The 12,030-nt window shown below is 42.7% G+C and overlaps 1 protein-coding gene across 1 annotated transcript; it reads left to right on the top strand.

The window, feature by feature from the left end:
- ascl1b (achaete-scute family bHLH transcription factor 1b) lies at positions 1-660 on the top strand. The gene has a single exon (XM_053319678.1). It carries the CDS (start codon positions 1-3, stop codon positions 610-612), a length of 612 nt encoding a protein of 203 aa, XP_053175653.1. The 3' UTR covers positions 613-660.
- The last annotated feature ends 11,370 nt before the right edge of the window (positions 661-12,030 follow it).

Raw genomic sequence — 12,030 nt, 5'->3', positions numbered from 1 at the left:
ATGGAAACTACCACCATCACTGCCACGCAGACTACATTCACCTTTGGACTTACTGAAAGACACGCCAGCCTCAGCCTGCACGCCCCGGCACAGGACTGCGCAGTCCCTGCCGTGCACCCCAACAACAGCGCTGCTGGTTACCAAAGCAAAACCAAGGTGCTGAAGAGACAGCGCTCCAGCTCGCCGGAGCTCCTGCGCTGCAAGCGGCGCCTGAGCTTCAACGGCCTGGGCTACTCCATCCCTCAGCAGCAGCCTGTGGCCGTTGCCCGGCGGAATGAAAGAGAGAGGAACCGGGTCAAACAAGTCAACATGGGTTTCCAGACGCTGCGTCAACATGTGCCCAACGGCGCAGCCAACAAGAAGATGAGCAAAGTGGAGACCCTGAGGTCTGCGGTGGAGTACATCAGAGCTTTACAGCAACTTCTGGACGAACATGACGCCGTGTCTGCCGCTTTCCAGTGCGGGTTGCCATCCCCGACGCTCTCCAACAGCTACTCTGCTGACCCGGAGTCGCCTCACTCAACCTATTCATCAGATGAAGGTGGCTACGAGCCTCTGAGCTCAGAGGAACAGGAGCTGTTGGACTTTACAACCTGGTTCGACAGGTACTGAGGCTGACTGCATCAGAAGCGCATAGCAGCGTGTGTGAGTAAAAGCAGCTGTCCTCTTTCAGAAATGCTGACAAAGACTTGATAAAGGCATCAGATCAGTGTTGCCCTCAGTGCTTGGAAGTGATCTGTTGCCTCCCTCCCTCACCCGGGAAGCTTCGGCAGGAGTAAGGCAATAGTGAGAGAGAGAGAGAGCGAGAGAGAGAGAGAGAGAGAGAGTGAGAGAGAGAGAGAGAGAGAGAGAGGGAGGGGGAGCCTCTTGTTGCATAAATAGTCGCCCTGTTGTTCCCACCAGAAGGAGGGAGTTGGACAGTGTCACGTTGACGCGTGGAAGTAAAGAACTGTTGATGTTATGTTTGAATAAGTGCAATTAATACGTGACACAGCAGGCTCTGCAGAGACGGTGCTGCAGTTCAAGAGGACTTGTTTGATGATGTTTCATCAGAGCAGGACTGCCTTCATCAGCTGCCACGTCTGTTGGAAGTCAAAACAAAGATGATCCGTCAAAAGACTTTTTTGTTTCGTGATGTTTCTTCCCTTTTCCTAACGAAATTGTATTAGCCTATACAACGAGTTGTTTAACATGAAGACATATTTTTGTACACTGAGTCAAGCAAACAATGTTCTTGAACAACAGTCACTGCCACTTTTCCCGACAGTATTTTCAGAACCGTGCTGTCAGTGAGGAAGTTAGTTATTATGAGGTGTGTGACTGAACAGCAATATCAAGGCTACTACCTGTGACAGATAGTTGTTTTGGTAAAGAAAAAAGAAAAAAAAAGAAAAAAGGGTGGTATGGAGACCTTCATTAATGTATGCACTTGTTCTCCCTTTCCAGTAGCCTAAAATGTAAATATTTGATTTTAACAGATATATTTTGTGTAAAACAAGTTTTATAAATAAAGATGAATCTATTTATATTACATGCCTTTGCATTGGTTTGGTTCTTTAGCTGATACTACATACATGTATGCTAAGATGTATATTTGTGTGTGTGTGTGTGTGTGTGTGTGTGTGTGTGTGTGTGTGTGTTAGAGAAAGGGGGGGGGTGTTGGTGGCGGTAATTGAGCAAACTAGGGAGCTTCTCTTCTATTCAAAGCCCCTCCATGACCTTTTCCCGAGTTGGTTGGGCACACGGGGGAAAATTGCGCAGCTGGGTGAGCACTCAATAACCATTATAGACGTGCACCTTCTACAACGCTTTGTCTGCATTCAGGGCGGGGAGATTAATATTACGTTTCATGCATTGCATTGTTTCTTTTGCATACTCTGCATTTACCCAATAGCCCAAAGGGCCTGGAGCGGAGGGAGAGAAGGAGGGGGGAGGAGGGGTGCAATTCACTCCTCTCAAAGGGTATAGATACTTTGAAATACGGCCTGAGGAAAGTCAGCAACACAATGAGAGGGTCAAAATTCGTATTGCTCGATTGTGATCAATCTAAATAAAACCTAGGGTTGTAGACTAGCTGTATTACCAACTGTGTTTTTCATGGCACACACAGCCCAATCAAAAAGCCCATCTCCGGCGAAATGGGGAGCACAACGTCCCATTGTGAAGACTATTGTGTGAGCCTTTGCGCCTCATTATGTGAATTATGGAAGATCTTCTTTTGTAAATAAACACTGATGCCAAATTCAGCGAGGCAGAACGAGAAATAGCGAGTTTAATTTCACCTGGTGCTCTCTGTGGGAGTGGATTCAGCAACAAGAGAAGCTCATTGAAACTGGTTGTGTAGTGCTAGTATTTTATAATACATTCCAAAAAAACAAAACAAACAAAAAAACCCCCAAACAAACTAGAAGACAGACAGAATTAAGACAAACATAAAGCAAAGAATATGAGCGACCGCAGTAGGTTTAACTTCTGGACTGTGGAAATATTTCTAAAAAAGTAACAGACAGAAAGATGTGTGAGATATTATTTTCCTTGCATCTGAAAGTGTGCCACACACATGTGCATGTGCACTCCCATTCTTACACACACACACACACACACACACACACACATACATACACACACACACACACACACACACACACACACACACACTGGAGCCAGCAGGTGTAAGCCACGTGCCTGTACTTGGCGACAAAGGCTCAGACACTCCGCTCCCATTGGTTAATGGCTCGCGTATGTGAGCCCTGTCGTAAAGGCAGTGACAAAATCAAACAAGTGATAAATGACATTAATTACGCTCTGCTTTATAACCTCCTACGTCACCGGGGCTCATATAGACAAATCAATGTTGGGCGCAAAATACCCCGCTGGTCCATTATTATACGGTTGAAATAGAGTTTCTGATGTCCTTCAGTGTCAGGCAGAGGCCAGGGCATAAAGTGAAAACAAGCGCTGGTCTCTTGTCCTCATAAGATGGATATGCAATTTTCTCCTGAGCCATATAAGAAGGACCAGGGGCGAAAGAAGATTTATTCATGTCATTTTGTCGGTGGGTCATTTTCATGTTGACAATATAAGGGCGATGTTAATTTTGGCGTAATCCATTGCTGAATAATCAATCACACGCAGAGCATTTATGCTTGCGTTTTCATGCGAGAGCCATGATGTATGCGTAAACCATAGAAACGTCAACATGGGCAGTGCGCACCCACCTATACTATAATATAGAGATAAATAAGGCGAAGAGAAGGGTGGTGAGGGGTCATCCGCTGCTCAGAACGCACACATCTCAGTGTGACCCAGTAGCAGTGTGTGGGTAAATTGCGCATTGCTGGACTAGTTTTTGGTGTCAAACCTCAGTTGTGCTTTTGTTTTGACCCTCTCGGCAAAATACGTTGATCAGTGTATGTCCCACAACATGAATCGTTTTGGAGGTAGACTATTTATATGATAACACTGTCACTATTTACAAAACTGTTTTATTACTCATCCCCTTTCATTTAACTCAAAATATGAACGTTTCAGTGTGATTCATTCAGTTATATCAGTATGGAAATAAACGTTAGTGAACTAGAACCCAGTTTGGTGTGGTTCCTTCAGTTTGTCCTTCATTTGTTATGATGTTATAGAGCAGCTTAGTGGACTGATCTAAACCTGACAAATTCATTTTCTATTCAGGTACAAAACTCAAGAGAGGGAGTTTTCCATGTAGTTTATCTTGCACCACATCAAACAGGCAGCTGTGATCACTTGAACCAGTAACTGTGGTGGTAAAAGCTCAGTTGAATACGAGGTAATTATTGCCCTGTTGTAATTTTTGTAATTTTTGTAATTTATTTGACATACTTTCATGACAAAACATACATCAGGAGTCCATCATCAGGAATTTCTGAACTGAACAAAGTTTCTTTATAAACTTTGATGAGTTTAGTAAATGCCCAGGAAATGAATATAACTCGTTCCAAGTCACAATACTTGAAACTCTTCATTCTGATGACTCTACATTTTAAGTTGGCTTGACATGAAAATCAGTTGGTCATTATATCAGAGTGAAATGGGTTTGCCATAGCTATGCTCAAAATGTAACATACACAAGAAAGACAAACATTCAGTAGCAATCCAAGATGTAATCCACACATGGTAGACAGAAACTACACATCCCTGTCCAGCAGTGCCCATGATTTAAAGTTAATTTAGCTGAGAATGATTATTTTACAGTGCTGAGATAAAAAAACAAAAAAAAAAACAAAACATTTTAATCAAACTTCTGGGTTCATCAAATGAAGATGCCATTATCTCCAGGAAGGATGAGTTGCTGTTGCTGAAGTCAAGCCATTCACCACAGAGCCATATCTACCTGCAGAGCAACAGGTGCTTCAGTGACTGCAGGAAAGACCCTGAGTATTGAGTTAGCTACTGAACTTAAAACACGAGGAAACCAGACTTTGTCTTAGCATGCATTTCCTCAGATCACACAGCAACTGTATATTCTGTCTCTCATAATATATTTACAATTATTAAACTATTTTGTCTTACTTAGATCAACACTGGTCAAAATAAAATGCAATAAACAACACACCAACCTTTGTGAAATACCAATCAGAGTCATGACTGTAAATATGCAGGAATTAATGATACAGTTATGGCAGCAGACAAAGTAGATGTGAAAAGAGATCAGAAAGAGCTGAGATTCAGATGACTGAAGAGATGATGGTGCATAGCCTTGAACAATGCTTACAGAGGTGTTAATGTTTAAGCAGAGGCACAGACCTGTTTATATTTAACGTAGACAGAAGACATGCTGAGCTGATTCGCAGCATACACACACACACACACACACACACCCACACACACAACTGTGGAGCTGGATCAGAGACAAATGTGTGGGCCCCTTGAATCAATTACTTTATTTGTCCCCAAGGGGTAACAGGATAAAAACACAAAGCACATGAAGACAACATATACATATTAAGAAAATAACATAAATACAAAAGAAACAGAGTACACAAGTTAAAACAAATTAGAAATATTGATTTCAAAGTCATATTGTTTTTTTGTTTTTTTTAATGAGTGGAGTAGTCTTAGTCTGTGCCAAAGTGGGAACAACTTATTCCATGTTATTTTCTCTGTCAATGCAAGCAAATGTCATATTGGACCACTTCAATATGTTGGAAATCCTTTTCCCCACACCAAAAGTCGTAAATAGACGTCTCCTGCTCACAGCCGCCAAGTCACCCCTACTTTCTGACAAAAAAGTCACTAATTCGACCAGTGTTTTTCTTCTATCTTTCTGGAAAAAAAAGAAATCTTTCTCTTTTCAAATGACTAGAACGATAAAAAAAAGGAGATTGAATGCGTGCAGCTCAGCACTTTTAACTGACACCTCTGTATATGTGTGAATAGGCCCTAAACTTCAGACGACCTAGCAGAGGAGGAACCCAGCTCAGGCCTGAAGGGTGGAGGGATGTAAGAGGTGGGTATGTGTGGTAGTTTGGAGGTGGTGGGGGCTGTGATTTGCATGGGCCATTGTGCTGCACAAGTTTGGGTGCTTTTTTTTTGGCCTGGGCCCTTTTGGCCATTTACTTCCACTCTGGCTGGCTGTGGCGGGCTGTGAATAGTCTCTGCTCGGAGGAGACACAAAGGCGCTTTTGTGCTGCGGCCGCACCATATTCATCATGTAATGCCTGTAAGACAAATCTGATTGGACGTCTCTGTCACTTTGATGTGGGTCCAGAGTGCGAGTGGCCCTGAGATTGCTAACTTCACTCTCTATTGCCTATTCTGCAGCATTGATATTGGGGTGGAGGTGAGGGGGAATGAGTAGAGGTGGCTTGGGGGGAGAAGGAGTAGGGAAAAGAGAGAGCAGGCAGGGGGTAGTCCTCATTATTTGCGGGAGCAAATTCATAATAAATTTCCCCATTCTACAAAACCGGGTCGAGATGATTGACACTACTTTACGCCAGGCTGAACAAAAGCCCTGATTTGAGCAGAATACCAAATGAATGGGGCGAGCGTGGACTCAATTCAAACAATTTTAATCTCTCCCTGTCTCCCTTCTTTCTCCTCTCCTCCTCTCTCCCCCTTTCCCTCACACTTACCCTCTTTTTTTCAACTCCAACTCTCCTGCCTCTTTTGTGCAGAGCATTCTCATTTTACAGGGTAATTCTACTCCAACGGATGTGCTAATTGTGCTGGGTTAAACTGGATGCGGGTGGACTCCTGTGATACAGAGCTTATTCTTGCCTAATGACTGTAATGATGGTTCAGAGAGAGACTGCAGCCAACAGCCTGGAGTGGATCTATTTTTACTTTTTGGTTGGTTTGGGTTGATTGGGAAGGAAGAGCAGGAAGGAAACTTACACACGCAGGAGTCCTGGGCTGAGACCAAAGCTGGTGATGAACGTACCCGGTAGTGATGGGTGTCAGCTAAAAGAACAGAAAGACAATGTCACTGACATCTTTTTCCAATGTATCAAAAGACATCATACACTGATGTCTTTAACATTGAAGATGATTTGAGGTTTCCCCCCCACATTAATCAAATTTGATACAGGAATCTGAATCCTAAAAACCCTGAAAACAAGCAAAACACAAACAAACTAAATTAACAATAAAAAGTAGCCTCAGTGATTTTATGTCAGAGGTTCAGTTACATTTTCAGTTATGGGAGCAATAAAATCCACATTTGGTCATTGCTGTGGAAGCAATCACAGGCTTCGACACTTGTCACCTGTCACACACCCTCAAAATGTGCACCTTTAAGGCTTGGTAGTCCTGTAATGGAACAATAATAGTCAAAAACAACAGCAAGACACACAAGTCAGGGTTTTGTCCAATCAAGCTGATTTAATACAAGTTTTATTTGACCCACCCTGTAGTGGTCACTAGAGGTACTTCATGCAATTAAGACAATTTGGCACTGGATTCAGTCCTCAGAAGTGGTTTACTGCTTGATTCACTCTCAGCCAAAACTGGTGAGCACTCTGTGCTCTTCTTTCAGTATCATAATCACTGTATGTGTGTGTGTGTGTGTGTCTGTGTGTGTGTGTGTGTGTGTGTGTGTGTGTGTTATGACATGAGATGTTAAGTCAAAGGAAAAAACGGTAACTCCCAAAACTGTCTTTACAAAAACATGCTATGTGGGCTTACTCTGTCTGTGTGTGTGTATCTTTGTTGTTCTGTGTTTGTTTAAATAGCTTTTCCCCATTATCCTGCTGAGATCAGGTGCATTCCTTCACTCAACAACACCTTGTAGCATCTTAAAGTTTGTGTGGGTTGGTGTGCAAATTTTATGTCTAAATGTCAGAGGTCACACCTCTAACCCTAAAAACAAACTTACACAAACTCAGAACCTCAGTCCCTACCCACACACACACACACACACACACACACACAAACACACACACACACACACACACACACACACACACACACACACACACACACACACACACGCACAGAGTCATGTCCTGGGGTCCTCAGCAGGTTGGAGCCTGCCCCTGGAGAACCTGTTCACAGTGACACACCATGGCTTCATCAACCTCTGACACGCATCGCCTTCAGCTTCAGATCACATGCTTCATTCCTCTATTGTTCGATTTAGACAGAGAGTAGGACACTTAGATATTTTCTTTTATATGTCTTGTGAATATCTCTGCATGACACAATAGAAGTACCTTCTTTATAGTATCAAAGCTTAGTGTACACTTGGTCCTGGTTGTAAAAGGTTTGTGTGTAAGGACCCTGAATGGAAACATGAAAGCACATGCAGGATTAAGGAATCAAGTGAAGGTGGTTCAGTAAACCACAGAGAAGTTTGGTCGGATTTGTCCTGTTTCATATCCTTAATGTCGGGCTCATTTATGTATACACCCATCTGTGGATATTATCTATCTACACAATATTTCTCTTACCCTCTTTGATCTCTTTCTGTATAACATCCCTTTTGACGTAGCACTTTAGATGTCTTCTGTAGTCCAATATAATGCTGCCTAATGCGTCAGAAATAACAGTCCAATAAAAGTACAATATACAATGTAATATAACAATGGAAAGGGCCATTCTGCATGGACGTGTACTCTCTAATAAGTACTTTTGCTTAAGTAAACTTTTAAAAGCAGGCAGGGATTTTCCTTCTGAGTATTATCACAATTTGCTCTTCACTTATTATTGAACATTTTCTTTTTTAGTGATTTTAAAAAGACAGGCTTCAGGATCTTGAAACAAAGAGATCACTTCACTGCACTCCACTCCTAAAACACGCATGATTATGCAAAGCCAATTTGCATCAGAGCAACTGAAAACATCACACCTTCCAAAAACATTTTTAGGACTGTTAGGAATGTTAAGATGAATGTTATTTTCTATAGTTCTTTCTCTCTCACCACACACATGTACACACATGTACACACACACACACACACACACACACACACACACACACACACACACACACACACACACACACACACACACAAAACCATAGTCCCTGGTCCCCCTGCACCCCACAACCTATTATCAGGAGAGATGCCCTGGCTTATAGAGTTCTGCCCCCTCCCTAAAACAAGGTAAAGGGAGGATTAGTGAGCACCATTTAGGGGTTCCTTTCAGCCCCCCATTTCATTTCATTAGCTTGTGACCTCTTCAGTTAATTATTTTGATCTGGCCAAAGGCTCGGCCTGCTTTTAATGATCCTGACTGACTCACCGCCCCCATCAGAACGCACAATACTTAACACACCCATTGAGGGCAAGGAATAGGAGGAGTGAAAAGGAAAGAGGAGAGAAAAGAGAAAGATTGAAAGTGGCATTTACCAGTCACCGGCAGAGGCTGTATGGAAGGGAAACTGGTGATGGTAGGGTGGCGTAACGTCCTTAGAGTTTTTTGTCAGAATATACTATTGTCCCTCATTGATGGAGTGGCTCTCCTTTTTAAAGGGCGAAATCATTGCAGAGCTTTAAGCTGATTTCAGTAGAGGAAGAAAAGAGCATAAAAGAAAGGGAATCCATCACACCTACTTAAAAATAACAGTGACGGGAGAAAAAAGTTGTACTTTTACAGAAAAATCAATTCATCTGAAGTGTCTCTGAACTGACTGACTCAGTGATGTGAATCTTTATAATGAAGTTATCATTTTTCATACAGTAATTTTTAGACATTTTCACAGTAAAGTTTTGTGATTTTGTATCACATTGTCTCCTCTCCTCTCCTCTCCTCTCCTCTCCTCTCCTCTCCTCTCCTCTCCTCTCCTCTCCTCTCCTCTCCTCTCCTCTCCGTCCACCTGTCTCTCTCTGTTGCTGTGCTGCACTAATTGCCTGTATTTGTTCATCCTGTGGGTGTTTGCAAAGGGATAGCTTCCGTTTACCCATGGCCACACAGTTCCATATTGAACGCAAACACAATAAAATCTAAGCAGCTTGTGCTATTTAACGCCTTATGAGCATGCCACCTCATACATTTCTCATTTTAACCACACATAGGGCTGAAAAGTGTTAGAGGTGGAGCTAGCTGATGGTTGGGTTAGTCCGATATTCCTGTTTTTCCTTCTTTTCCGTTCTCTCTAAGTCTGTTTTTGTGCCTCGTATTTACTGGCAGTGCTGCTGGCCAGTTTACTCTGTCTGGCTATGCATGTAAAGAGTGTCCCCTCTTTGTTCCAGACATGGGCCCACAGCCAAGCTCCCCCTTCAAAACTTAAGCCACACAAACACACACACAAACACACACACATGCACACAGTACCCCACTCACCCCTTTTTACTCCGTCCTCTCTCAAACAACTCTTTCCCTCTCCTCTGTGCTGCCCTCAAATTGCAAATAACAAAAAAGGAGGATAGAACTGCAGAGACAAGCATCACTTTAAAAAGCAGGTGTCCAGAACTTTTCAGTGCTCGTCGATTTCAAATGGAGACCCTTTAACCTCTGTGCTTTTCTAGCTGGTGGCTGAGGTAGCCAGTCAGAAGCCTAATCAGTCTCATCTGACAATACTGGGAGGTTGAGGGCTGTCAGTCCCTCTTTCAGACAGGGGCTTCAATGAAACCGTGGCAGGGGAACCCCTGATTGATTAGTGCCTCTTTATTGAAGTGCATGTGTGTGTATGTGTGAGCAAGTGTATGTGTGTCAGTGTGTGTGTATGTGTGTCTATAGGGGCCCAGCCAGGAAGCTTTATTTAAATCCAGCCAGAGAGAGTACTATAATTATGACTTTTTCTTTCTGCTGGCCGGTTAAAGCTGACAGAGAGGGTTCTTATGGCTCACTTCACCCTCTCAGCTTCCTAAAGAGAGATTATTACTGGCCCTAAGAGCCCAGGCCAGTCAGGCTCATCAGCGGGGCTTTATAGACCTGAGAGAAGGGCCGGGTCCAGAGCAGGACTCAAAAAAGAAAAAAAAGGGTGGAGGACTGAGATGAAGACAAGTCACTGTGTAATCCCATTTCAGCCTTATTCACAGATGCCAGGGGACTGAGCAATTTGTGTGCCCGGTGTTTCAAATAAATTAAACAAGACAGAGTTCTGACAGAGTGCAGAGCACTGGTGCACTATCACTTGTATTGTTGACGTGTTCCCCCAAACTCCCACTATGCCAACAAACACACAAACCTAGAAGCTTGAGCTGACTGGGGGTCAGATAAATTAGTAAATTGTGGCTGACCCTGTGTGGCCTTGTTGGTAGGAGGTCTTCCTTCTGTCCTCTACTCTCTATGCCATTCTCTTTTTATCAAGTCAGCCACTATCAGTATGTGTCTGCGTCCCCTGAGCGAATCCTTGCAGTTACTGCTATGGTGGCTGTGCTTCAGACCTGCTTTTATTGTTCAGTGACAGCTCCTATCTGGCCACTTTGAAATGTGAATGTGTGTGTGTGTGGTGTGTGTGTGTGTGTGTGTTTGTGTGTGTGTGTGTGTGTGTGTGTGTGTGTGTGTGTGTCTGTGTGTGTGTGTGTGTGTGAGAGAGAGAGAGCTCACCTGCTCTGTAGGTGGTCTGCCTCATAATTTGTACATTTTCCTTTTCTTTCCTTTGTAGATTCCTGTTTATAACATTGCTTGCAGATAAGCAAGAGAACACATTCTGGTACAGTCAATATAGCAGAGAGGTCACATATGGGTAAGGAGAATAATTGCCTTAATTAAAGAATACTGTAAAGACACTGAAGAGACATTTCATGCAAACATTGTAAAGCTGTAATTTGTGCCACACTGGTGATATGGAAAGTGATTTATTTTAGGCAGGACCATCGTAAAATTAATGATTGAGGTGGTTCATTCTCATCATCAGCATATACAGATAAGAAGCACAGTCATATGCAGTACCTGACTATTACAGAGACTTACTTTACTAAAAGTAGCAATAATCACAACATAAAGTCACTCCTTCAGTCACTTATGCTATATTATAGTAGATTTTTTAGCAGAACTTTAAGTAGTATTCATACAGAAAGACTGACCCAGTGTTATATCATTATGTATTGGATTAATAGTAACTAGTAACTACCGATGTCAAATAAATGTAGTGGAATAAAATGTTCAATATTTGCCTCTGAAATTTCGTGAGGTTCAAGTATAGAGTATCATAAAGTTGAATAAATGGAGTAAAACACTCAAGTACCTTAAATTGCACAGTAAATATCCATTGTTACATTACAACAGTGGACTGGGACTTTGCAGTTTATCTTCTCAGACAGCGTAGGTCACTACTTGTTTTTTGTGTTTTATTGTGTGTGTTGAGTCTGTTCACATTGTATTTGGACCATTATGACATGCACCCCTGGGTGTGGCGAGACTTTAGCTGTACTGACATTGTCGCTGTTTACGTGCGCACACCTATGACACAGACAACCCCCCCCACACACACACACATGCTAGACCTTCAGGTTATCCTGGAGTCCTTGAACCACTTGTGTTCCTTAGGTACAGACACAACGTCACAATTCCTCAAAACTGATCAATTTATTGTCTGTACCTGCACATGGAGGAGTAGCTTTCTCAAGTTTTCCTGCTTGATGTTTTGCTTTTATGACATTGCATTTTTGAGTG

Source organism: Scomber japonicus, chromosome 5 (genome assembly GCF_027409825.1).
Source record: "Scomber japonicus isolate fScoJap1 chromosome 5, fScoJap1.pri, whole genome shotgun sequence".
Classification (NCBI taxonomy): Eukaryota; Metazoa; Chordata; class Actinopteri; order Scombriformes; family Scombridae; genus Scomber; species Scomber japonicus.
Note: the sequence above shows the minus strand (reverse complement) of the source record. Positions and strands in the feature narration are given on the sequence as shown.